We start from the raw sequence: 27,986 nt of genomic DNA, 5'->3' as shown, positions 1-27,986 counted from the left end.
AGGCAATGAATAAGCTGTGGTTTATGCCGTTAATGGAGTACGGAGAGGAAGAACAGGATTGGGGGTTGGATCTCGTTAGTCTGTAAAATAAATTATATATTTATTACTGTTCATGGAAATTTATAGGAGCTCTGTCCATAGGAGAAAAGATGTGCTCTGTTCTGAATTGAGCTTTTCCCCAGCCTACCTACCTAGTAATAAATATATTCAGGTAGGTTGTAACAATTGAAGTACAAGCTATTTATACACTGCTGGTTATTTCTACCTTGAAATATCTGACTGGCTCTGCGTTAATTATGTGATTTTTAGCTTCTAAATGTCTATCTCAAAGCCTCTCCTCCCTCTGTGCCTTATAAAAAAGAAAGACTGGAAGAAACAACTTGAGAAAACTTGAAATTTAAGAGGAGCAAGTAGGAAGCCTTCTGTGGTGTCTGTTTTCTTTATCCCCCTTTTTAGTACACTGAAATTGCTACATTAGCTCTACTGATTATTTAGCTTACATTTTTAGAAAAAGTCTAAAGGCATCTAGGATTTCATAAAGAAGTTGTGCTTTGGGATGGAGTTCTCCAAGATAAAAGAACTAACTCAGGCAAAACGTCATTTGCCTCAGGACAGAGCTGCCCCGTGGAATGGGGAGAGACAGATAGACAATGAGAATGAGCTGTGTTTGCTGGGCTGAATGTAAGAAGCAAGCACTTTGGCTATGTATCTGAAGAAAGTTTACTTAGAACCCACCTTACAGAGGCATCAATGTTATGCTCAACAAGAATGAGCTGCCTGGTGGGGTTTGTGGCAGCTGCAGGATACCGAGAACAGAGGGGTTCAGGCTTGTGCCTTTGCTGTTGTATCTCAGTGATGATGCCCTTGCCTTGAAACAACAACCCAGCATGTGAGCAGGCACCTAGAGCTGCTGTCTGCAGGTAAGGCATAGAATTTTCTCAAAGTCACTAAAGATCCTATACTATTCTTTCAAAATAGGAAAGAGTTTAGTGGTAGTGCTCTGAGTTCTTTGTATTGAATGGGTGTGCTGGGGGATGATGGCTGATGTTCTTGCAGAGGGTACTGCAGGGCATCAGCAGCATGTTCAGGGGAGCAAACCAAGCTATTACCCTTACACTGTATGGTCACAGTGGTAGCAGACTTGTAGGTGGATGTCACTGATAGCTGCAGAGATGGGCAAAAGTATTCATCCATTAGCTTGCAGCGTTAATGCAAAAAACAGTGAAGATGGACCACGTTACATGTCTGCCCAGTGGGATCACAATAATACTTCCAGCTTTTGCAGAGATAAATGTAGCTATAAAAAACACTGCACAAAACCTACCAGTTTGATTTCTACTACTGCTTTTTACTTCAGTAAACTTGCAAACTTAGGGGTGTAGAAACACAAGTAACTATAATGTTTTGTTGTCCTTCATACAGCTGTGCTCAGTTGTTGACAACATGGCTTGGGAGAAAGCAGATGGCTTTGCAGTCCAGAAGTCTGGAATTCATTAGTGGAAATTTTCAGACTCTTTTTTTCTAATTCCTTGGCTTAGCTACAAGAACTCAAAGCAAACAGAGCTGAAAATTCATAGCAAGCAGCATGAAAGAGTTTCTTTGCCCTCTTTGACCAAAAAAAAAAAAAATGACTGGACAGAAAAATCAAATACTTAAGAGTTTCTTTTACCTCATTTGTTTTATCTCTGAGGAAAAAAAAATACTGAGAAGAGGAACTCTTAAGAACTTCTCTGGAATTCAGGTTTATTTGTAGAACACCAACAAGGTACTTGATAGTAAAGACTGTTTTTATGCTAACCTTTTGAAGGAAAGGGGAGGAGGCAGAAGAAATGATGTTAATTTATTCCTTGAAGGGTTTGGACTGTGTAGCATTCCTTACAAGGATCTCTTTCTTCTACCAAAAAACACACAGGAATCCCATACAGAAATAAAAACTGCACAGTGAATGTTAACCAGTGATATCCTGACTTGAGACAGGAGCAAAGCTTGCTAGATGTACTGCTCCAGTTCCCCTATCTGGGGAGGCAACAGCATCATCCCAACTCCTGGTATCCCATTTCTAGACCTCCGCTGATGTTTTCCTTGAGGTCTGTGCCCTGAGCCTGCCCCAGGAGCCACCTTTCCTCTCATCGTGTTATTTCCCAGCACTCTTCAACAACAAATATTCCTGTTCCCGAAGGTACTCTCCTATCCTGTTACACTCCCCTGATCCTGAGCTGCTGGAGAAGCTGGGCTTTGGTCTGGGGCCAGCAGCTTTGACAAGCAAAATAGTAACAAGCAATGAGTTGGAGAGCTTTCTTCTCAATAAGTAAAGACAAAGTAGAGACGAAAAACTGTGCACACAAAACCTCTCCTACTAAAATCCTTCAGCACGTGCTGCGGTTCTGCTGCAGGGGGTGTTTCAATGTGAGCTTCCAGAAGCTGCATGGCTTGTGAATGGTGCGGTGCTTTTAGAGGCACCTACAGTCTGGGCAAGCCTTTAAGCCTTATGCAAATACTGGCTAACAGAGCGACATTGCCTGGGACTTTAAAAAGGGTTGGGTAAACTTCTTTGGAACTGGGGGAGTGTTGCTTGAAAGAAAAAAAAAATTTCCTGCTTCTCGGTCCTCCTGGATTTCCAGGATGTTAGGTTTTATCCTCCTATGCAGACGTGGGGGGAGCAGTTTCAATGTGTCATAGCACCCTTGAAGCAGAAGTCATGTCATAAGGAAGCTATGCACTCATCTGGACAGGGCAATGACTTGCCAGCTGGACTGGAGCTGAGGACTAACGCCTCAGTGTTAGCCATTGCTAATCGGTAACATACAGAAGGTGCTGTGGCTTGTTACCACTTCACATCTATGCTCCTTGCTCCAAGACAGCCAGTAAACAATGTGACTTGGAAAAAAATGAAAATGGATTATTTTTCAGTAAACCAGAGTGTGTAGTTATGGCAGATGATAATCTTCCATTTCTTGGAAAAGGCAGAGATTCTTATCTGGGATTTCCTTAGGATGACTCATTAAAAAAAAATAATCAAGTGACACTTCATGGAAATCACTGCAAAAGTGAAGTAGCAAATTTCTGGTCCTTAGCACCAGGGGTTTCAGGCTTGCTTCCATGTGAACTGACAGTCTTCCTACAGAGCATTACCTTCGGTTCCCAGCACTGAAATTCTCATTCCAACTCCAGCTGCAGGTCACAGACAGACTGAAACTGTCCTTTCTGCCTTATTTTAGTGCTTTCTGTTGTCAATTAATTCAGAAGACAGGTGATATAAAATAGAATTATTCCTTAATGGAAAATTCCTCCTGAGTGTATGATGTTTTTAGTAGAACCAAGTAAGTTAGAACTGCATTCATTTAGGTTGCTTAGAAGTAATTCACCTGGCATGAAAAATGGAGATTTATAAATACACATTCTGGTTAAATGTTGGCCACTTCAAATCTTTAATTCGACACCTATCTGTGTTTGACTAAATTTGGTTTAAGAAACTATATTATAACAACATGACTGAAGCCAAGCTCTCAACCCAAACTGAGTATATTGCATTCAGTTGCTCCCTTAGGCTATGGCAATGCTATGTGTGGAACTGTACAAGCACCGGTTTAAACACCTCTGTGGCTTGAAGGCTTTAGCACCACTTCCCTCGAAAGCATGGGCAGGACTTCCATAGCCTGTAAAGCCAAGGAGACCTGTGACCTGCCTGCCTGCCTGCTGCAGGACCTGGTGGTAACAGCCTTGGTGTAGAGGTGGTGTCCTGCAGGGATATCTACAGGGGGTGGAGGAGAGGCTGGTGCACGCAGCTGTACAAATACGGGCCTCAGCTCTTTTGGTTTCAAGTTGGTCAGCCAGTTTTGGTCAATTGAATTGAAAAGTGAATTTGCTGACAACGTGTACAGCTTTTTTTTTTGTTTTTTAAAAAAAAGGGTTTTGGATTTGATCTGAAATTAAATGTTATAACTGGGGAGAATATTTAAGACTAAAAATATTTCCTTTTAAGAAGCAAGTAAAATATGGATAACATAAATATCTATTCCTCTTTGATTTTCTGGCAACTGCCTACTCCCATTCCTCTACACTCCCCCACAAATTCTTCTCCAAATTTTGGCCAGGTTGTAGTGCCTTAATATTTTTTTCCTCTTTGAATTGCAGAAGCAGGAGGAAGCATTTTTATAATGTTTGTGCTTGGTTTCAGCATGTAAGTCAAAGAAGTACAGTTAAGTGGCAATACTTCTTTTACAATCAAAAAAATGTTCTGGGGGAAAAAAAAAAATCTGGGAGAGAAAAAGCATCACCTTATCTCCTCCTTACCTAGATACAGTGATGGGGTGAATTGAGGACAATAGTTTGCTTCAAAACTGAATTTTCTGCTTTCAGGAAACCTATAACTTACCTCATCTAGTATGTTCACACCAAAATATTCATAGCCCGACTACAATGCCACAGGCAGATTTGGTTGCTGGAGGCAACTTCGCAGTTCTACAGCACAAACAGCCCCCAAGGGATGCCATCCTTTTGTGCATCTTGTGGTATACCCTAAACACAAGAGTCTAAATCAGTTTAGGAATTGGAGCTATTAGGAGTAGCAGGAGTCTGAGCGAACCCAAAAGGAAACTTTTAATTTTATTATAACACAAAGATCCTCTGCTTAGAGGAGAGATTTTTTTTATTTTTTATTTTTTCATTAAGGGAGTTACAGGGAATGAAAAGAAAATAGAGTGGCTTTTTTTTTCTTCTGGCAGTAAAGCAGTGTAACTCATAACTTCATTGTAACAGTTGGTTAGCTGTGTAATTTGCTGTAGAAGTTGGCGAGGGACAGATTTATAGATGAACATGAGCCTAGCCAAGGGGTGGTAGCTTGGTGTGGGACGTGCACTCCAGATGAAGCTACAGGGGAGCTGCTGTGTCACTGCAAAACTTTGCCTCTGTTTTGTGCTAATTTAAGGTTAACATCCTGCGTGCTAGTTGTAGAGCAATCTGTATCTATTAATTTATCAACCTGTAATTTCCCCTCAGCAGTCTCTCTCACTGTGTCCTGTACCAATGCTATGTATGCAGTGAACAACTCGATGTTCTGCATTACTTCTGGTACTTCCTGATCCCTGGTACAGAGGAACTGCACAAGACTTGAACGGTTTGTGTATGTGAATGGTGATAGAAAAGTTTCTCTCAGTCTCCCCTGTGCAATGAAAACCAATACAAATGTGCCCAAACCTGATTTTGACTACTGGTAGATCATGGCAGATCTGAAAGCTCTACAACTCTAAAAACAGAGGCATAGAGGGGGCGCTGACTGGCAGTCTAAGGAAATGAATGCTTCTTGGTGGTAGGGAGATGGTCAGGTGGTGGGAGGATCAATGAAAACTATGGTTGCTCTGAGTTTAAGTTTGAGAGGTTTGGTGTCTGGGTGGAGGCATCAAGCTTTATGCACCCAGGCTCTTGGTTTCAGAAGAAATTTCCTTATTTATCCCTTTATTTCTCAAGTGCACTTTCTTATACTGAAATCCAATGGGGACATATGGATTTCCAGCCTCTGTCTCATCTCTGACTGTAATCTCTATCAGATGTTTCAGGAAGGTGCAAGACATCCTCGCACCTTGGCATTTGGAGCTTTGCAAAAGCAATTCATGCTCCCAGCACCTTGCTCCCCTCCAGCTCCTTCCGGTTGCTCCCGTAGCAGTTTCCTGCCAGTCAGTGGTGGAAGAAGCAATGTTGGGGGGTGAGAGGGTGGAGAAAATTGGACTTCTATTTAGCCTCCCCTTGCCTTGCCTTGCGGAGAGTGTTGGTATGTGTTCTGGAGAACAGCAGGTTTTGATTTGCAAAATCAGAAGCTTCTTGCCAGAGAACTGTCTAAAGGGCAAACCAGAGGGCAGCCAGCAGCAAAACTATTTTCTAGCTTCAAAGGTGTTCCTTTCAAAGGCCAGTTTAAATCCTTGAAGTATTAAAGCTGAGAAAACAAATCGGGAGGAGAATGGAATGAAATTATTCTTACCAAAGTAGCAAGCCAGGTTCATATGTTTAGAAGCAAAAATTAACCAGAGCAGTGCAAAAGTTGCACTTCACCCTGCTCTGTGGTGTCGAGTGAGCCTGTGCTAGTTGGGAAGTGCTGCGTTGCTGCAGCGTGGCTGTTGCAAGGAGGGCTCTGCAGGAGCTGGGCAAGGAGCCCGAGGCTTTCCTCCGGTGGAGAATCAGGACATGGTGGTGTGACTTAGCTGTACCAGCCCTGTGCAGTGACTGTGGTACCTTTCCGATTCCTTGTTCAAACACTTTAAGTGAAGCCCTGAGCCATAAATTGGTGTATAGTGGATAGAGTTAAGGATTACTTCTAATGCCTTTTTTAATCTTTGGGATTTAAGCTTGCTGATTTCTAACATTGGCATGGTTCCGCCAGCTATTGAGAAAAGCTAACTCTGCTCCCTCCAATCCCACATAATCTGTGGGAATCCTGTATTTATGAAAAATACTGAGTGGATAGTTCTGATACCCAGAAATTTGGGGTTGGGGGTTATAAGGATATCTGTAGTGCTCTGCCAGCATTTCTTACTCTTGACCTAAAGACCACACAATGGGCTGAGAAAAAGAATCCTGTACCAAAAGCTAGCTTTCTTGAAAAATCTATAGATTTTTCCAAACACTTTTTCTCTCCCTGTCATTTCCCATTAACTTATTTGCAGCTCCTGTTATGAGCAATTTACATCAAAACTCAGGAAAATGCTTAATGCTGTTTAAAACAATGCTTTAAATGAAGGATTATTAAATGCGCCTTTGTGTTTTTTAAAGTATTGCAAATGTAGTTAATTAGCCTGGTTGGCTTTACATTACATATGCTCATCATGGCAATTCTGGTGAAAAGCTGTCACTGAGTTGAATCCTGGTTACTTAATTCTCAGTCATAGGTATGATGTTGATTTGCATTTACCCATAACTCCTCCTAACACACAATTTCTACTGTTTCAAAGCCAGATGTTTGACAGGGATGAATGCTGATTAGTTCTCCCCTGTTCTCAAAGAGCTCCAAAGCTGTTAATCACTATTATGGACTCTTAAACTGAAAATACCAAGTCCCTATTCCTACACAAATCCCAGGTGAATTGTTAGTTGACACCTCTGCTGAGAGAACATCAATATAACAAACATCTTTTCCTTTCCTTTGAACTTCTCAGCAGAAGAAAGGTGTTGCTGTTTTCACTTCAAAGGCACTTGCTGATTATCTTCAAAACTCGCTGTGGAGCTGAGATGGAGGCAGAGGGCGGCCATCCCTTCGTACTCAGCTGTGTCCTGTCCTGACGCACATGGGCACTATGCCATGTACAGCCCAGCTTTCTACAAGTGCCAGCAAGGTCAGCCTCTTTCCCTTTTTTTCCCTCTGTTGGTGGATCTCAGCTTAAAAGTAATGACTCTAGGTTAAACAGCAGTCACTCTGTTATCAAAAGGAAATCCAGATTGAGCCGGCAGCCCAAATATTCCTGAGGGCCTTGGTAGGAAATAGCTCCATTGCCACCACTTCAGTTTTAGTAATGTGCAATGGGAGTGCTCAACTTTTTTTCAATGTTTTAAATATTTTTACTGAGAATAATATATAAAAAATGCAGAAGGTGCAGGAGCGTAGCTGAGGAAGATGATGACCTGCAGTGTACAATGGCTGCTTTTGTTCTCTTAATTTTAACATTTTGAAGCAAGATTTGAAGGAATCCTTATCAGTGTTCCTTTTCTCCAGTTTCTTTTTTTCATTGAATTGTCATCATTGATATAAGAACTTTTGCTGTGTATTTCAGTGTGAATCTAGCTACAGGTTATTAGTTCTCAGAAATCAGTCACCATTCAACCAGCAAAAAGGGTAGTTAGAGTTTTATAACCCAGCTACAGCCACAGAGTTTGTAAAGGACTTCCATTTGCTCACCCACCGTCCTCTGCATCATATCCAGATCACTCACTTCAGTGATGCTTCACAGGGCAGTGTCAAGTCTAGTTCTGTCACCAGTGAAAGGGCCATAAACCAGCTTTGCAGCCTGTTCTATTGCATAACTGCTTCTCCTAAAATTTTCCTAATATTTGTCACATTTCTTCCAGTGTATTCTTTAATACACTTCCAAGAAAATCGTGGAAAAGCATTAGATGAGTCTGGGAAGTGTTGACTGATAAGTTATCAAAGTGATGCATTAATCACTAATTAATGCAATTCATACGCTCAGTTGAATCTCTTTTTGTTTGGCTTTGTTCATGGGAATATCACACAGAAAGATGAAATGTTTTGCATGAGTGAAATTTTGGGCTCTGGCTTGTAATCTTTGGCAATTACTAATTGTGGTGATATTAAAAAAAAAAAAGTGCTTCTTTCCCACTGTCTGCACTGCTGGCTAGTTACCTCCAGTACCAGCAGGAGAGGGGTCTGTCCCTTCCCAGCTTGCTGACACACCAGGCTGCGAACAGTAACAAACTGAGACGAAGGGTAGTTTAAAATAATACACTAGAGGCTGAGGAGCAGATGGGCTGGCAATAATGGGCTGGAGTTACGAAGGAGGTAGGTAACCTTGAGAAGACTGGGAGGGGGCCCAGCTGAAAGTAGTGAAATCTTCAACTATTGCACATCTGTATTTGGCTGTTTCCTTGCCTTTGTGCTGGTTATCTTAGATAAGATCATTAGTTTGGTATGATTGTTTAAAAAAATAATCAAAAGCTAACAAATTACTAAAATTCATGTTGTATAGAGAGTAAAAAAGATGTTATATTTATTGTATATAATTTAATACAAATAACAAGATAATTTAACAAGAATTGCTGAGACTATGAACTTCCCACTCAATTTGGGCTGGGTTTGGGAGAAAATGCAAGATCAGAGACTGTTTCAGAGGAGGAGGAAGTTAATCCAAACAGACAAGATAAACTGGAATGGAGTGTCAAAATGACTTGTCTGATGTCACACAGCAAGTTGGTGACAGAGCTGGGACTACCGGAGTGACAAATCATGTGCCCATTTGGTTTTATTCTGGGGGAGTGAGGAGAAGAAAACAAAACTGGTTTGTACTGAGTATGGTGTGCATAGCTGTTCCGTACAGGCAGTAAAAATGCATGTATTCTTTCTCATAAACTAATTTAAACCAATTTCCCACAATAGACCTTTTTTTTTTATTTTTATGACTTCAAAATATTTTAAATCTCGCCTTAAAAATGAGGTGTGATTTCCTTGTAAACTCCTGTGCTACTTTAAGAAAAGTACCTGCTTTTTTGTGAGTTGAAATGTTGAGGCTTCAATCTTTATTCTTCATTCAATCTTAGCATCAACAACAAAAGTAACAGAGTTTGAAGGAATCACTCCTTTAAGTAAAAAATGAACTACCAAAGAGGTTACAAGATAAGATGAGCCCTTACTTTCTATTTTAAATAGGATGCCTTGCACTTGAGTTTCGGTAACTATGTAAGGTGTAGCTAGGGTTATCTCTGTGAAGTATTTTTGTGGTACTTTCTCTTTTCCTTTTCTTATTGTGATCAGACTGAAACATCACAAAACTATGTAGTTTAAAAAGTCATGTTTGTTTTGACAGCTGCTTGAGCTACTTTTGTGAGCAAAAGTGCTGCATTTTCCCCAGCAACACACTTTGAGGCACTCGCTCTGTCAGTCATCGCTCCCATTCCTTTGCTCGGAAGAGGCTTCCTGCGATAAGAGGTCACAAGTTTCTCCAGAAGAAGGCAAAGCTTGAGCCTGCTGTGTGGGTCACGTCTGCACCGAGGTGCCTGTGAGCGGTGCTGGCCGGCCTGGCCCTATGGGCCTTTCACACGCCCCCCACATCCATCCCAAAAGAGTGCACAACCCAGGACAGAAGTGGCTGGAGGCCCTTTAGCCAGTCTGTAGTGTTTTTCTCACAAAGTAAAGGGAGGAGAGCGACTGCAAGAGGGCTATGCAGACCGGCTGGGAGTTTGGTCAACTGCTGCTGGGAATCCTCAGTGGCTGGTGGAGGCTGATGGCCCTGGCCTTTGGCCCTTGCTCGACTGAGCACTAACACAGGTGCTTTCACTCCTGCATGTGCTGGTCAGTGTGTGTGTTTTTAACCGAAAAGACTCGATAGTAGGGGACACCCCCAACTGCCAAGCCGCGAGAGGAGCTCCCCGGTCTCTTGCGCTGACAGGACGGACCGCCGCGCTGCTGCCCGGCCTCCTCCGTGTGCACACCCCCAGGCTCCCCGCCGCTCCCCCAGCCCTCAGCAGCCCGGGCGAGACCCTCTGGCCCCCGGCAGGGGGGAGACGGGCGGGGCCGTGCTGGGGGCAGGACGCGAAGGGCCGCGGCAGGGCTCTGCCCTCGCCGTGCACCCACCCGCTGGGGGCCCCGGGCGGAGCGGCCCCAGCGTCCGCTCCCCGCCCAATGAGCAGGGAGGCAGGGGCCGGCCCGGCCCGGCCGCGCTATAAGAACGGGGGCGGCGGCAGTCCCCCAGCGAGGTCGCCTTTGCTGGTAGCGGGACGGGTCGTAAGCAGCCACCATGTGCGGTGAGTGACGGGGCCGGCCCCGGGCAGCCCCCGTCCTCCGGGCGGGACGGGGACGGAGCCGGCGGCCTCTCTCCGGCCGCGGCGGGGGTCGCTCGGGCAAAGCGGGTTGTCCCCGGGGCAGGTCGCGATTTCTGTCGGGATAAGAGCTGCTTTGTGCCGTGCAGGGACAGCCGGAGCCGCGGGGTGTGAGACGACGACGGCGGCGGCGGCTTTGTTCGGGAACCGGCCCCTCTGCGTCCATTTTGTGTGTGGGGGGGAAGTCGGGGGGAAGGGGCTGAGCGGTAACGGCAGGTAAAGGTGGCGCTTCCTCGCTTCTCCGAGGGCAGGCAGCCTGCCTTGCTGCCTACGGCTGTGTCCCGCGGTCTCTGGGTCAGCAGCGGCTCCTTGCCTATTCCCGGGGGGGGTCCCGGCCACGTTGTTGCCTTCGCCACCGGCCCCGGTGCCTCCCCTCGGTTCATCGCCGCCGGGGCTGGTGCAGAGCCCTGGGCGCTGTGCCTCTGCCCTTGCCAGCCCGGGGCTGCGGCTCGGCCGTGACTCACGGCCCGACGGCGGTGGTAGGGACAGTTTGTGGTTTTCAAACAAAGGCTGTGAAGGAGCTTAGTTCCTCGCGGATGAGTTTATTCACCTTCCTTTATCTCGTAAAGACGAGATAGTGGAGATAACGCCCGCATCACGTGTGCGGTTGTTTAAGAGATGCTTTGGGCGAGGTGAAAAAGTATGCATTCAAAGGCTGCTAATGCAATATATTCTGTGAAATTGTATTAAACTTTACCTGTTCCTTCACTGAAACTTCCTCTGAGGTCGGGGAGGATATTTTGGTTGAAAGGAGAAAAATCTCCCCTTGTACTTTTTAGCAGTCACAGACAAAACCTTCTTTGTGAGATCACGACTGAAAAAAAAAGTTGAGTTACCGCTCCCAAAAATGCACGTTCTGAGCTAACTATCTTTTCCCTGCCTCCACATCCTTTTTTATTGTAACCTCAAAAAGAGCAGGCTGTCTAGCAAGCCTCTTTCACTTGAATGGAAACAGGAGATGGTTCTGTTTGAGCGCCTACGTGACTCTCCTGTCGCTATCACCAGAACAAACCCAGTGCCTCACACAAAACCCCCTCAGGTGAGAGACTTGGCTCAGTGCCTAGGCAAACCAAAGGTACTGGTTGCAAGTGTTAAACAGTGAGATACGTAATGACAATATCAAAAGTTTGGCACATCTGAGCTGTATATTGATTGGGAAACGAGGGTGTCAGCGCTGGTGAATGAGTTTGGTGAAACAGCTAGCTTGGGGTGGAGTTACTGACTCAGTATGAAATGGCAGAGGGCAGTAATTCATAAAGCACAGTGAGAGTAGCGTTAGTTTGTTCCTGTCAATGGTTGGAGATCCACCACCTTCAGCAATAGCAAAATGGGTAAATGTTACAAGAAAGTTAGGACTAAAATGTTACCGAGGGCAAAAAAAAAAAAAGTCTTGGGGAATTGCTGGTCTGTTTCCCAAACTCTGAAATCTGAGCCAATTTAATGTGGTGTCTGTTAACACGAAAGTTGTCCCATATTTCCCTTCCTATGCTGAATATACAATCATAAAATAGTTTGAGTTGTAAGGGACATTTAAAGATCATCTAGTTCCAGCGACCCCTGCCATGATGTATGAAGTGCAGGAGTTTTTGAGGTTGCAATTAGCAGTTTTAAACATTTTTTTAATGTCTTTCCAAGTTTCAGTTTTCACACTTAAGGAATATGTCCTGTGTTTTCTCTGACTTCAGGTAGCACATGAAGATCTAAAACTACTCTTCACTGTTTTGAAAATACATAGGTCATTAGGTGCTGACATATGCATGCTCTTTAGGCAATAAAGTTGAGATGTTATCACACTCGTATATACAAAGACAGTACAGCAAAACTGTACAGAGTTTAAACAAATGGGTGAAGTATTTTTATTCTTAAAACTGGATTACCTATTTTAAAAGAAACGTTGTTTCATCAGCATATGAGGTTGTGTCTGGGAGTTTCTCAGAAGTAAGTTTCTGGCATCAACAATGTGCTTACTCCGATAGAAGCACCCTTTTATTTAAAAAAATAAATTAATTTTACTCAAACTTCAAGTATAGGCTGCCCCCTTCTTGATTTTGGCGAAATCTTGCAATTGCATGTGTTCTTGTAGAATTTTCTCACAAAAATACTCAGTGAACATTTTTCCGCTCTTTGTGACACTTGGCTTGCAATACTAAAAGGGGAAGGGGAAACTTTGAAGTCTTAATACACATGTCAAGGGAGAGCCTTGCTTTCAGTGTCCGTACTGGTTTAAAGCTGTCTATACTAGTGTTTTAACAACCCTGCTTTAAGTGTCTGATTCTGAAGGTAAGCCAAATGAGTACTTGAGCCTTTACTGAGGAGGAGAGAAGCAAGCTCTGGTAAATGGCATCCAATAGCTTGGGGAGGCAGTTATAAAGGAACTTACATACATCACAAACCTCTGTTATCATGAATATGATTCAGCTAAGATTCAGTCGCACTTATTTGCTTCCAGAAGGAAGGAAGCCATGAGAAGCTTTTATCAAATGTTGTTTCTCTGTGAGTTGAGCAATGTGCTTTAAATCTAGTCAAAATGATGACTGAGTAGGGAAGAAAATACGCAAGCGGGAAAATCATGAAACAGAGCAGTACTGGAGAAAAGGTGCTGAGAGCAAGATTTATTTCCTTTGACTGGAAGAGTTTGTAATGCATTTCTTAAGAAGTCAGGCTCCAGCTATTGCTTTCACTGTAACAGCCGCTGGTGACTTCTGAGTCTCCTAATTCACGTGTGTGGAAGCACAGCTACAGTTCCCTAGAAACAGGGATCCTTTTAACAATTCCAGCACACTGGTAGTATTGTGAGGACAGTCCCGAAGGAAGGTTTTTCCTGGAGCTCTGTGTAGTCAGAGATGCCACATGGAACACACAAGCCTGATGCATCTTAAATACATTGTGAAATCTGGCCTAGAAAGTATAGCTGGGTCTGAAATGAGGTGTGTAGCAATGTTTTGGAATGATGTTGAGAAATTTATATTGAAGAATGCTGCACTTGAGGTTTGTGGTTAGTGCCAGAGAACGGTAAATGTCTGTCTGGAAAAATGATCAACAAGCTCTCAGTCTAAGGTGGCTTTATATAACTGGAGGCATTATTTTTCAAAGTGTCCATGAAGAACAGTATTTAGCTGTTCGAATTCCCAAGTACCTCTTTAAATGCAACTATTGTCTTAATATCTCCATTAATGTTGGACACTCCAGAAATAATTAGGCGAAGCTCCTCGTAAATCTCACTTCCTTAGCAGAAAAGCATTTACCAGCCTTTAATTCTTCCAAGATAAATCCAGAGACCAGTGGAATAGTCTCTTAGGCTCACTGTCAGATCAGCAGTATTAATGGCTTAAAACCGGGGAGTACCAAACCCATGGCAATATTTATAAGCACGATTTACTGGTGTATCGTTATAACAGCTTCTTCACTACAACCATTTACAGTTCAAAAGCTTTAATTGAGGGGGAAAAGGGTGTTGAATTTCAAACAAAGGCTTTTTCTATTTAAAACGCTTGTCTGAACTGCTTATCTGTTGAGCTCTTCAAGTCTGCCTTTTGCAAACAGTTTCCAGTCCTCACTTGCTGCTTGGAGAAATCCTTGAAACAGTGCAGTTAGACTTGTCTGGTTTACTGGGATACAGATTTACAGGAGTTAATAACAGGGTCTAATTCGTCCTTATAGATGCCCAAGTCCCAAGGAAGCATAGTAGGCAGAAGAAAGAAATGATTGTGTTTTCCCTTGAAGGTGACCCTTTTTTATTAAACCTTTTCTAAAGATACAACATCATCCCCCAAACTCCATTTAAGAAAAATGCTTGTGTACTCTTGCCTTCCAAGAAGAAAAAAAAAAAAGTGTGAAGGGAGGGGAAACAGGCCAAAAACTCAAAAAGCCACTTCTTGGTTGATGACTAGCTTATTGAAGAGAAGAGAGATCAGACTTGCAGACTCTTTCAGGCTTTCTGTTTGCCAAGTAGGCAAGGAGCAAGTTCGTGCCTTTCCTGTGATGCCTCTGTAAAAGCTGACCCTGAGTAATGTGGGGCAAGCAAAGGGATCTTATGTCTCTGCATTGGGTTTGGCAGGCAGCATTGTGTTGAGGCAGCGCGAAGGGTGAATGCTTGGTTTTTGGGTGAGCCTGTTCTGTGTCTTCTGTTTCTCTCCTTTGTTGTCCTATCCTTTTGACTTCTGCCCTTTCTTTATATTGGCTTCTGTATTCTGTTCCTGCTGAAGTGACTGTTGTATGCCAGATTAGGCTGGAGCCTTTCAAAAATAGATGTTGTGCCTAGTACCTACCCATGGGTATTTGGGGCCGTGACTTTGATTACAAAAGTCTCCTTGTGTTAGAACTGGTGAATATATTCCTTCTTTAAAAGTCTAGTTTTAGATTGGGATATGAAATAGATCATAATGTTTCCATTTTCAGCTGTGGTTTTCATTAAAAGTAGATTTTTTTAAAGCTCTCTCAACTGTTTAACTCTTGGTGGGTAATATGAGACGAGTGAAACCAGCCAGGAAAGCTTGTGTTTGCTTGATCAACATGATGGTCCTGATTCGTTTATTGTATTTGAGCTCTTTCAACTTAAAAACCCATTAGCAAGATTTGTACAAAATGGGAGGTGGCATCCTCCTCGGACCTCTCTGTGATGCTGGTAAGTAAAGAGTTTAAATTGAGTTTGAAGGGATACAAACTAACAAAAAAATGAGGCTTCTTTTTTCCCCCTTCCCTTTTTCTCTTTAAACAGGAATTTTTGCTTATCTGAACTACAGAGTACCTCGGACTCGAAAGGAAATATTTGAAACCCTGATAAAAGGATTACAGAGATTGGAATACAGAGGATATGACTCTGCAGGTATCTAAATTAACAAATTAATTTTAGCAACCAATAGCAACTTATGTTCCTTACGCGACTTTCAGCTTCTTCATCTTGAATTTTTCTTTTTTATCCTTCAATTTGAAAGATCAGTACTAATTACCTTGATTCTTGGATCTGCTTCTTTCAGCTTTCTTCAGGACTTCAAATTGGGTGTGCAGCTCTGTAATCAGATGGTGATTGAATTTTAGTACACATAAGCAAAGTAAACAGGGTGTGAGGAAGAAGAATTACGTTGCAGGGTCATGTAGTTTGTGCCTCAATTTTTGTGTGTGTATGTAAGTCCTAGTGAAAAGATGAGGGAGCTTGAACTTATATTTTGAGCTTGCTAATTTCACCAGGCAAAATATGTCAGTGTGTCTCCAAGCAAAATGTGAGTTAACCGTCTTGTATTTTTTTTTTTCATTTATGCAGTGGATAGTCATTAATCTAGTTTGATTTGAATAGTGATTTGAAATCAAATAATGTCATTTGAACATACACGGGTCTAGTGACAGATTTCAAGTACATCTCTTTGAAGGATAACTTTCAAATAACAGTTGCATCTGTATATGATTGTCTGTATTTTCTCAGCCGTTTTTAGCTGATGTATGTCATGCTTTAATTAACACTTGTGACTGGGTCCTGTATTGCAGGAGTGGCAATTGATGGAAATAATAATGAAGATAAAGAAAGGTTCATCAAACTGGTCAAGAAAAGAGGAAAAGTAAAGGCCCTGGAAGAAGAGTTGTACAGTACGTGTCTTAAAAAACACCCCTTTACTTTGGCCACCCAGTCAGCTAATATCTGCATCTCAGCAGAAAGACCATGAAATTTGCAGTTACGGTTTTATTGCAGAAATAACTGCAGTTAAATAATTTATGCTCCCCAGTTCTGCACTTAAAAAGCAAGCTTGGTCTTCAGGTATGGTGCTGTGAAATTATCAGTCTACTTCCCCCCTCATTTGGTTGTTTGTGTTAAAGACCTGGGCTCCATTGGTGATTTACTCAGATGATTTCTGTGTTTGGTAGCTAAAATGTCAGAACATGGACTCTGACAGAATTTATGAGCACTTAAGCAGCTGGCTGTCATCACAATCTGCTTTATGCAGTGCTTCCATCTGTGAAGAACTGAAGTTGTATTTTAGTAAGTTTATATTATAATTTGTAGTAATGTGGTCTGTTGGCCTAGTTGTTGGTATTGGCTGAGAATGCTTGAGTCTTGGCAAACAAAGTTTTAATCAGTCACTTGAACTGTCTGAAGTGTAGTGTCAAGTAAGCAAATGGTTTTAAAGGAAGCCAGAAGATAACTTAGATGTTTGCTGCAAGAATTCTCTTAGAGTTTTACTAATTTTGTGCATGTGTGTGAGTGTGAGAGGGAGATTCGCTCAACTTTAAATATTACTATTTTTTGAATTTCTTGTCTATAGAACAAGATGGCTTGGATTCCAAAGCAGATTTTGAAACACATTTTGGAATTGCTCATACTCGCTGGGCGACCCATGGAGTACCAAGTGCAATAAACAGTCACCCTCAGAGATCAGATAAAGGGAATGGTATGTATTTTCCACAGCACTTTGGAACGGTATGAATTTGGAACAGTTGAATCCCCACAGTACAACATATACCCGAATGCAAGTAAGAAGAGAGGTTATCTATGTTGTATACTAGGGCTAAGTTGTTACCATTCTGCTTAGGTTAGAGACATTTACAATAAAACAGCCTCTTCTGAGGCTAATGTAGCACTGTAAAAGACTCATGAGGTCTGTTCTCTGAAAATGGATGCAAATTAGTCAAAGGACGACATTTTTATTTTAAAAATCGAGATTCCAAAAATCTAAGTACATCAATATTGTCTGGGCTGGGAAGAGGAGATTTCATTTTGTTACCTCTCTTGAGGTATGTCTTGGTGCTGTTCTACCGGGTGTATTCTACCTTTGTATGCCTTCAAAATTCGCAATCTTCTGCTTTCTGTTGTGAATGTTAAGATAAACTGTAGGTCTGAAAGCTGTATCAGGTGGTTTCTAGTGTACTTATAAGCCATTTTCTCTAATTTTATGTTCTGGTTAGATATCTTAATTTTAATATGTTACTTATGTATGTCTATTTTTTTTTCCTTTTAGAATTTGTTGTTATCCATAATGGAATCATCACAAATTACAAGGACCTGAGAAAATTTTTGGTGAGTCTGTGGCAACTTCATTTTTAAACTAGAAACTAAATACTCCACTGTGTGATGTTAGGTCTTTCAGGACTGTTAGAACCTGAATTCAAATTTCGTATGTCAGCTGTAAAATAGTAGTGTAAAGGAATCTGCCTAAGAAAGATACTCAGGAGTTGGCAAAGAGCAATATGCTCTTGTAATCCTAAATGCAAAGTACTTTGAGTAGAGTAGCATTGTGCTCAAACTGGTAGAGAGTGCATGTGGAGTGGGCTTCCTCCTGTCTCTCATTGCTTAAAGATGCTAAGCAAGTCTTACTAAAGTGTTTCTGAAACAGTTGTCCTATGACAGGACAAGTTTTTATACTTCGTAGTGAGATATCTATATCTATATATAGATATATCTCCATATATATATATATGTACCCGTCCAATGTAATGCTCCAAGCAATCTGTTTTACCATGCAGTTTCTGGTGGGAGACAGATGAAGTGTTTTTTGCCTGAGGATGAAAACACCTTTTACTTTACTATTTAATATTCTTAGGAGAGCAAAGGCTACGAATTCGAATCTGAAACAGATACAGAAACGATCCCCAAATTGATCAAATACATGTATGACAACAGAGAGAGTGAAGACACCAGTTTTTCAGCTTTGGTAGAAAGAGTTATTCAACAGTTGGTAAGTGGGAAGTTCCTTTTTTTTCCCCCATACTAAAGTATAAGCTAACTATGTGGTTTCTTAGGATTCTGCATTTATGCCTTTGGATTCTCTGTAGGGTTCCTTAGAAAGTGCTACAGATAACAGTTTTTGGCTTCTAAACAATGCTCAATAGACCAAGAAATTAGATTAAAATTTTGGAAACTTCAAAAGCTTTTCAATGCAAAATTTTAAATTGCATTAGAAGTTGGTGGGTAGTTTTGGTGTGTGTGTTGTTTGTTTTTTTTAAGAACGAGGTTATCAGAGTTTCTGAATGAAGCAGCTTAGTTTAAAAAATAAATATATTGTAGGAGCCTCTGGGGCTTGGTATCTCTCATGAAGGGCAGTGTGCTCTCAAAGGCTATTCTGATCATGTTAAAACAGTGCTGTGATTCAAGTTTGTTTCATAATATGCTTTGGCTCCCACGTTTGGAAACAGATCTAACAAGCTATACTGATTTGTGGCTTAGTTGGTTCCCAAACCGTGAAGTGGGAATCTACTGTTACTTAGTACGTGAACACTTAGATCTTTGACAGACGCATTGCAAACTTGGAGAAAGCTTGCTTTGTTTCCTTCCCCAATATCCAGGCAGATGTTTTTCCTCCCCTTCCTGCAGTTTCTTACACTCTTTTCACCTCCCCTTTCTCCTCTCTAAGGCAGCTCTGTAGTATTCTCCCTAGAGCAGAGCTGGAATACACATGAAGTAAAGGAAGGCCTTTGTGGGTCAAGAGGGAATAGTGGTGCACCAGCCTAGTTGAGGGGAAGGGTGGCTTCATCTGGCCACAGAACAAGTGCAGAGTAGTCTCAGACCAGAGCCTCTGTACGGGGAGTGAATATTACCATCTCTTTTCTGTTTGCAAGGTGGGAGGGCTTTTGTTTCTGCTTTTGGAATACTTGTGAGTTTTGTGTTAATACAAGTTCATTGGATGCTCCTGCTCTTGTTCTTACATTGTGGATTTGGGGATTTTGAACTGTGTGTTGTTTTGTTTGGGTAAATGCACTAATAAGATTTTGCTGCTTAACCTAGAAGTAGTAATTTCAAAATCTTAGCTTAAAATGCACAAGGAGGCAAACCTGTGTGCATATTCCTAATAAAAGTAAATTTGTAACACAATCTTCATGTTGATTATACATCTCTGAGATTTTCTTAACCCCTACTTGGGAATGCATTGTTTTTATTTATAAAAAGAGGCTAAGTGTCTTGGCTAAGTGCTTGCTTCCTGATCTTTCAACTGTTGCACTCACTGTATGCGTATGTTAGCTTGTTCTGCTTCACGACCAATTCCTTTTAAAGGTGCAGTCTGCCTTTCAGGAAGAGATTGCTGATAGTACTACAGAGCTTTCCTTTGGAGCCTTCTCAGGAAGAGGGGGCCCCGGTTATATGAGGCATAACTAATTGAGATAAGTTGTTTAGGACTTTTTTTTTCTCTTCTGTCTCCATGGTTTCTAGGAAGGTGCTTTTGCATTGGTTTTCAAGAGTATCCATTACCCAGGTGAAGCTGTTGCTACCAGGTTAGTAAAAGTCCATTTTAAATATATGCCATTTTAGGTATATAAAAAAAAGCTAATGTCTCTTTAAACGTCAGTAAACATCTTTAACATCAGTATCTTATTTAAAAAAATATTAGAAGATTGTGATTAACTAAATCTCAGAAGGTAGATAGCTATGTCAGTGGAATCTTTCTGAAGCACAGTAAAGCTCTGCTGAGCCTCTCTTCAACTGGCTGTTAAATATAACTTAATTTGAGCTGTACTGACTGTACACAGAATTTGCAGAGGCCTTTGTTGATTCTGTCATCTTTAACTTGCTTTTGTTTACTAAATTAGATGCAAACTTTGAGGATGTAAACACAACAGTGAAAAGTAACCAGATGATGTATTCTCTATTCACACAAATACACTTTTAGTCATCCAAATGACATTCTCGGAAGAATTTATCACTGACAAACTTATTCCTGTAGTCTGTCCTTTTATCTGTTATAGTGTGTCAATGGAAATGCTTAGTGTATCTTCTGTTTCTAAAGTTGTATAGAGAGTATGGTAGCATTTCTACTTTATCAAAAAGGGGAGGGAAAGGGTTTGGAACAGTTTTTTCATAGAATCACAGAATCATTTAGGCTGGAAAAGACCTTTAAGATCATCAAGTCCAACCACGCACCTTTCACTATGAATAAATACTGAGCATGTGTTCAGGTTGGCTGAAATCCCATCATACTGATAGGTTATACAAATAGCATTCTATAGTTTTTATAGCATGTATGAGCTTTGTAAGTTCTAGTTCTATTTATACTTGGAAAAAACTTGCAGGAAATGTAAAGACACTAAAGTAGCAAGTGAAGTAATAGTGGGAATAAAGCCTGTTTTATACTATAACCTAAAAGCCCATTGCTTCTGTGGTCTGAAATGGGACTCTGTTAATGTTGTGAAAAAGACAGCTGTATCATCATTCTAACTGGAGAACATCTGAACTGAACTATTCTATATGTGGTTCAGGTTTGGGTATTCAGGAGTGAGGGGATTAAGAAGAGCTAAACTTGTAATCTGAGGTGTCGAGGGAATGTATTACTCTTTTATTCCTGTGAGATTTATTTATTTTTAATAAGCTCTTTATGTGGCACATGACCCATATAATTAAAAAATTGCCTTTAATATTCCACAGTTTCAGAGATCCAGTAGTGGTGGTTGACAGTTCTGAGTTTAAAACACTAAAGGGTGGAACAGCATTTTATTAGTAAAGAGTGATAGAGCTAATTGCCTCAATTTAGAGTCAGTGAGTGTTTTTTTTTTTTTTTTTAATTGTATTCAAAATGGTGCCTGTGCTAAGCTGTTTCCTTATTACTGGAGGAAAAACAACTAGTTCATAGATGTTTTCCTCTACCTGGTGGTAGATCATTGGGAAAGATTCACATAGGCATATGGCACTTATCCATATAATAAAATCTGGAGAGTCTTACAGAAACAAGTCAAGTTTATATAATTCCTTCCATATAATGTTTTTAGAATCAGAGTTGAGAAGGATCATTCCATTTAGGAAGCTGAATGGGACGTAGTCTTTCAACTTCACAGATGCTCTTTGACTTCTCTGTATAAACTTGTGTGTTTTCTCTTTGTAGGAGAGGGAGTCCTTTGCTCATTGGGGTTAGAAGCAAGTACAAGCTCTCCACTGAACAGATTCCTGTTCTATATAGAACATGTAAGTTGATAAAACCAATTACGTTATTTTTAAAAGCTAAAGTTATTGTTACTTTTTGATTAGAAACAAGATTAATCTCTGTACTATAAAACTACCAGCTGCTGCCCCAAATAGCTTCTTAGCTGAGGGTATTCCATTTTTACACTACTGAATGTGTAGTTCATGTAAAAGTGCCCCATCCCTTCTCTCCCCAAAAAAACCTTTAAGCATTTGTGTAACTGTGCAACAGTGATACCTTTAACCTGTATAGTCTGTAATGTCTAGCTTGAACAGGTCTGGTTCTCCATTTAAAGTGTCTCACTTCTTTAATTTAATAGGCAACATTGAGAATGTGAAGAACATGTGCAATTCACGAATGAAAAGACTGGACAGCTCTACCTGCCTTCATGCTGTTGGGGATAAGGCAGTGGAATTTTTCTTTGCTTCAGATGCAAGGTAGTAAAGTACTTGAACTTTTCTCAAATCACTGTTTTTGTTTAGAAGCAAGGTGGTTCTGGGAATCTTATGCTGTCATGCTGCTGCACAGTTGTGTTCTGTTGGGATAGCTTCTTATCCAGGTTACTTCAGAAAGCCCACAGTTTAAAAATGTGGAATCTTGACATCAGCGTTTGAGTTGTTTACAGTATCTGGTACAATATCTGCTAATTACTAACCTCTTTGCATTCTCTGAGAAATATATCCAGTGCAGTAAGGGAAGGTGGGTACAAATAGCCACTATCAGCCAAGTATTTGGGCAAACTGTAGGTTAATCCGTGTTTTGGCATTTTAATCCAGCTATCTAGGATATCAGAGGAGGAAATAGTGGTGTGGTTCCAAACTTAGCAGGAATGTGGGCATTGGATACACACGTAGCAGAAGCATGATCATGACCTCAGGGATCTGTTGGAGATCATGACAAGTAAGATCAGATCAGCACCAATTGGCTGATGTGAGATGCTGTGGTTCCTGAGCCTCCTGCTCCAGGTTCCTGTGAGAGTGCAGGAGGAGCAGCAGATGGAGCCATTTCCTTTAAGATGACTCTATTTGTAGTTATGTCCAAAAGGAAGAGAGAAGTCAGTCTGGAAGTGTGATGGGACATATTTCATTTCAGTGAGGAATGCTGCTACCAGCTCTAACTAAAATGTCAGGATTGCCTTGCTTCTGTGTTTTCTACAGTGCTATCATTGAGCATACCAACAGAGTAATTTTCTTAGAAGATGATGACATTGCAGCAGTAACTGATGGGAAGCTTTCGATTCACCGTCTCGAGCGTTCAGCTAGTGATGATCCTTCCAGGGCCATCCAAACCTTGCAGATGGAATTGCAGCAAATCATGAAGGGTGGGTTGAAACAACAGTAAATGAGTAAAGTTCTCTTTGTAATAGACCTCAAACAGCAAACCATGTGCATAAGCATGACCATGTAATGTTGTTCTGCATAGGTAACTTCAGTGCGTTCATGCAAAAGGAAATCTTTGAACAACCAGAATCAGTTGTCAACACTATGAGAGGCAGGGTGAATTTCGAGAGCAGCACAGGTAACTCAAAACGGGCATTGAAGTTCCACTAAGCCTACAAATTTTAAACGTACTAATTAGAAAATGAAATAATATCATTGATTTTTGCTTTTGTTTGATTACAGTTCTGCTGGGGGGCCTGAAGGACCATTTGAAAGAAATCAGAAGATGCCGAAGACTGATCATTATTGGCTGTGGGACCAGTTACCATGCTGCAGTAGCTGTATGTTCAGCTTTAGCAGAAATGCATATAGAACTCCTAGTTTTGGGGCTTTTAGACAACAGTTCTTCATCTGCTTTTCTGTTTGTGGTACAAACTTTGCCTTTCAATGAAGGGTTGTACACATTCGTTTAGTTTTTCTCTGTGCCACGTTCTTTATTAAAGCTCCAATGTTGTTACCTATCATGCTAGAAATTAACTTTTTTAGTCTCAGTGTTTAAATCTCTGGTGGGCTCTAATTATCATTTTTTTAATAAGAATTGATTTAGATTATTTCTCAGTCTTGAGATGTTAAGACTTTTAGGGGTGGCAATAGTGACAAATGTTGTTGTGTGCTGCTTGAATACAGACTCGACAAGTATTGGAAGAATTAACTGAACTACCAGTGATGGTGGAACTTGCTAGTGACTTCCTGGATAGAAACACACCTGTGTTCAGAGATGACGTGTGCTTTTTTATAAGTCAGTCAGGTGAGCTGCTTCTGCTGTTTGTCTTTGACTGAGTGCAAACTAAAGAGAAATGGAAAAAAAAATTCTGAATATTGCAGAGGAGGGTGATAGCTAATGGGCCAGATCTGTCTCGAATGAAGTTTCTTTCAGTCTTGATTCAGGTACATAGACAATGAACGAGTGCTGAAACATTGTTTTCAGATGTATTTTTGCATTGTGTGAGTGTGGATGCAATTATTTAGAACACAGTATAACTACTTTTGTAGTATTTTATGCTGCTTTGGAATCGTCTCTACCCTCTGTCAACCTTAAGTTAAGATGTAAATGTTTGTAAATGCTTTCCAGGTGAAACTGCAGATACGCTTATGGCCTTGAGGTATTGTAAAGAACGTCGTGCTCTAACAGTTGGCATCACAAACACAGTTGGAAGCTCGATATCCAGGGAGACTGACTGTGGTGTACATATCAATGCAGGACCTGAAATAGGTGTGGCAAGCACAAAGGTAATTACTGTTCAGTGTTCGGCTTCCATACTTCACCACTGTGTAATCCAATATAAATTTTAATTGTAGCACTTCAAATTGAGATTGTGCTAACACTCTGCAGACTTAGCTGCTAAATGTTTTGTTTTGTCTGCAGGCTTATACCAGCCAATTTGTGTCTCTTGTAATGTTTGGCCTCATGATGTCTGAAGACAGAATTTCCTTGCAGAAAAGGAGACAGGAAATCATTAGTGGACTAAAATCGTTGCCAGGTATATTGATATTTTGGGTATGAGGAGGGATAGGGGATGTTGTTTAATGGGTAGTAAAATACTACTCAGAAATTCTTTTAAAAATATTTTTCTTGTTTAAGTCTCACTCTTCCCTTCTTCCTGAAAGGTGGATGATATATGAAAAATGAACTATTAGGTTCTACACCTATTGCCAGTTTTACAAATACCCTTTCAAGAAACCTGGCAGGATGATCAGAATTGCAATAGGGTAGTTTTGTCTAAGAAATATTCCTTGATCTCTTAAGTTGATAATTTAAAATTAGTAAAGCCTTTCACTTTTAAAATGGTATAGATAAAGACAAAACTAATTCAAGATGACTTTAAAATGTATGTTCACAACTTCCTTTAGAATGGGATGCGCAGACACTAATTAAACGTTAAATTTGTTGCTGTAAATAAGGCCAGACAAAGTTTATTTAAATTGCAGTTGATGTTGCAAAGATATGTAGTTAACAGTTGAATTATGTTAAGCATATTTGTTATAATAGATGATTAGAGTATCATATTGCAAGCAAACCAGGCAGTAATATTTTTTCCAATTGATGGAGCTTTTTATATGTCCTTTTTATGTGATCCAATAGAGATGATTAAGGAAGTCTTGTCCTTGGATGAGAAGATTCATGATTTGGCTCTTGAACTGTACAAACAAAGATCACTGCTGGTTATGGGTCGTGGATATAATTATGCCACTTGTCTGGAAGGAGCTCTGGTAGGAACCTCTCAAAATCACTGCATGCTACTTAAAATGAGCTTTTGTGGCTTCTGCAGAATAGTTTATTTCTCAGGTTTCTTTAAAGCATAATTCTACTGCGGTAAAACTGCTATCTGTAATGTTGAACTGAACGTTTACTCCTGTTGGACTGAATGCATACATAAGGTGAACCTGGGTTCAATATCAATTTCTTGGTTTAAAATGCTGACCTGTTTGAAAATATTCTCATAAGACAAAATGGGCTGATGTTCAGGTAAGATGCTCATGCAGGAAACTGCTAACTTATATTTCAAATGTCATGGTGGAATGGATGCATATTTGTCTGTCAGAAGTTTGAAATGTTTAAGGTAGACTGCATTAGGCAAAATTGTGCTCTTAAAAGTTCCTGTTCGTTACTCCATTTCTTTAACTGAAAATGCATGTGCATCGGGAAATTCAATTTCCACCAGCATCCTGCTAGAAATCCCAGCATATAAGCTTGTCTGTTCTAGCCTTTGGCTGATTTTTTGAAAATGGCAACTTGACGGTGTACATCTGTATTTAATTGGCAGATGTACAGCTTTGATATTTTGCTTCTTGCAGCTTTTATTTGTCATCTGATTTACTTGTAACTTTTTGGCATTTGCTTTTTTTTTTTATTTAAGAAAATAAAAGAAATTACATATATGCACTCTGAAGGTATCCTGGCTGGTGAGCTGAAACATGGACCACTAGCCCTAATAGATAAACAAATGCCAGTTATCATGGTGATAATGAAGGATCCTTGCTTCACCAAATGCCAGAATGCTCTGCAACAGGTCACTGCTCGACAGGTAAGTTGTTTAACTAATGTAATGTCAGAGAGTAAGAAACTGTGCACACTATATTGCTGCTGACTGTGCCTCAGAAGCAAGATGTATTGATTTTATTTTTTTCTAATTAAAAGTTGTAAATAAGGTGTTATACACGCACTGCAGTTTGTCATAGAACATTAACACTAGTAGTGACAACTGACTGCATGTGGATGTATTTCAGTTTTGAAGCCAAGGGTATAATGTTAAGAGGTGAAAACATTCAATTCTCACACAACAGTGGGTGATGAAAGCCATTATTCAAGACTGGCATTATCTTTATTAGCAACTTTAGCATTTTCAAACATACTGCAGGCATGTTGTGAACTAATATTGCAAAGGAGTTCTAAGTCAGCTCTTCGCTTAACATTGTAAAAATATTTTCAGGGTCGTCCAATCATTCTGTGTTCTAAAGAAGACACAGAAAGCTCAAAATTTGCCTACAAGACCATTGAGCTGCCTCATACAGTTGACTGCCTTCAAGGAGTCTTGAGTGTTATTCCTCTCCAGTTGCTTTCATTCCACCTGGCTGTTCTCAGAGGATATGATGTAAGTGCTTTCTACATTTAGCCCTCCAGTTAGAGCAGTTGCGAATTTCCTTCTACCAGTGTAAAGTGAGATATATGTTTATATGGCATTTCTAAAAAACAAAACAAAACAAAAAAACACGATAGTAGTTACAGTCGCTATCAGAGCCTGTAGAGGTGTGGTGGTAGCAGTAGAACTGTGGTTAAAGAGAGCCAGTTCTTCAGCCTCTTTTTAGTGTTATCCTTCTAAAACATGTAAAGATCATTTGTTTAGCTTGATTAGTTAAGAATGCAGATAATACTTTTTCAGAAAACTAAATCTTAAAACATGGTATTGCACTTTAACTTAGTTCACTGCCTTGTACAGCGTAGTTTGTTGACTCTGGCTAGGTGTGTCAGTTTGATAATGATGACCTCTGTGCAAAGATGCCCTGTGCAAAAAAACAGCGTGCGTATGTTAGGAGGGTTTTGGAAGCAAGGGTGAATTCAACAGTGAGTTTTTGTCTGCAGATCTGTGGTCTCTTGTGTGTGTTAATGTGTCTAGAATAAAGCAAATCTCCTTAGGAAAACTTTAAAACAAATCAAACACACACACCAGCGTACTGAATGAACTGTCAAATGCAGAATGCCACTTCTATTCTGTCATATACTGAAAGTCTGTCTTTTCTTTCTAGGTGGATTTTCCAAGAAATTTGGCCAAATCTGTTACTGTAGAATAACAGCAGAGAATACCTGATCTTTTTTCTTTTTTTTTTTTGTCACCAGACCTCTGAGTTATTCTTGTAGAAATGTGTTTTTCTGAATTGATAGGTACACGTTTTTTGAAAGAGAATGACAGTGCTAAGTAGCAAGTGTCAGAAGGATTTATCTTGCAGCTTTAAAAGCTTTTCATGTGCCTTGTTACCCAAGTGCTTTTGCTCACAGCAAATATTCCTTTAAGTCCTGAAATTGCCAAAGGAGAAGATAAAAATAATTGTTTACACATGGTATACTGAATGAACTTTTCTACTGTGCAATATATATATATACAGCTCTCTTCAGAGTAACTGTGAACATTTTTTTAGCCTACACTACTTAACTAGTTTTAAAGATTAAAGTATTTATAAGTACAATTGTATAGCTTTTTTAAGTTATTTTTTTAGTATGTTGCTTATCTGTAGCATTGGTAATGCTCAGAACGTAAATACTGAGCATCTTGACACACTTACTTGTGTACAGTTTTTAGTGTGTTTTTTCCTACTTCAGCCTCAAACTGGAAATTTGTTGTCCCTCTTCCCTCCCAGCTTCTGCTTCCCTGCCCTTGTGACTGTTTTGTATTTAACCAGTCTTTTGTAAAGCTCTTCTGTGGCTGTAAATTCCCAGCTATGTTTTAAATTCCTGTTTCTTTCAACTAATTATTTGAAAAGCCAGAACAACATCTTGTTTTGTATGCTGCCTCAGCTCTTACTTGCCTAACATGTACAGTGCAACAAAATAAGGGAACTTAGATGTCTTTCATCAAATGGTACTTCTGTTTGAAGTATGTACAATGAAATTAAAATGCGATTAAAGAAAAGATTATATAGA

At 40.4% G+C, this 27,986-nt stretch overlaps 1 protein-coding gene across 2 annotated transcripts; it reads left to right on the top strand.

The window, feature by feature from the left end:
- The first annotated feature begins 764 nt into the window (after positions 1–764).
- On the top strand, positions 765–27,986 carry GFPT2 (glutamine-fructose-6-phosphate transaminase 2). Of its 2 annotated transcripts, XM_040573488.1 has the most exons (20): positions 765–920; positions 7,146–7,322; positions 15,254–15,361; positions 16,018–16,116; positions 16,791–16,916; positions 17,484–17,542; positions 18,066–18,200; positions 19,670–19,731; positions 21,333–21,412; positions 21,730–21,847; positions 22,568–22,731; positions 22,833–22,928; positions 23,033–23,130; positions 23,477–23,597; positions 23,922–24,079; positions 24,216–24,330; positions 24,933–25,060; positions 25,708–25,875; positions 26,281–26,442; positions 27,095–27,986. In XM_040573488.1, exons 2-20 carry the CDS (start codon positions 7,289–7,291, stop codon positions 27,137–27,139), a joined length of 2,076 nt encoding a protein of 691 aa, XP_040429422.1. In that variant the 5' UTR covers positions 765–920; positions 7,146–7,288; the 3' UTR covers positions 27,140–27,986. The 2 variants fall into 2 exon arrangements, with proteins under 2 accessions (XP_040429422.1, XP_040429423.1); XM_040573489.1 differs by lacking the exons at positions 765–920; positions 7,146–7,322 and adding an exon at positions 10,278–10,461.

The sequence above is a fragment of the Cygnus olor genome, chromosome 14 (assembly GCF_009769625.2).
Source record: "Cygnus olor isolate bCygOlo1 chromosome 14, bCygOlo1.pri.v2, whole genome shotgun sequence".
Taxonomy (NCBI): domain Eukaryota; kingdom Metazoa; phylum Chordata; class Aves; order Anseriformes; family Anatidae; genus Cygnus; species Cygnus olor.
The sequence above is the reverse complement of the archived record's forward strand: the minus strand, read 5'-3'. Positions and strand labels throughout refer to the sequence as shown.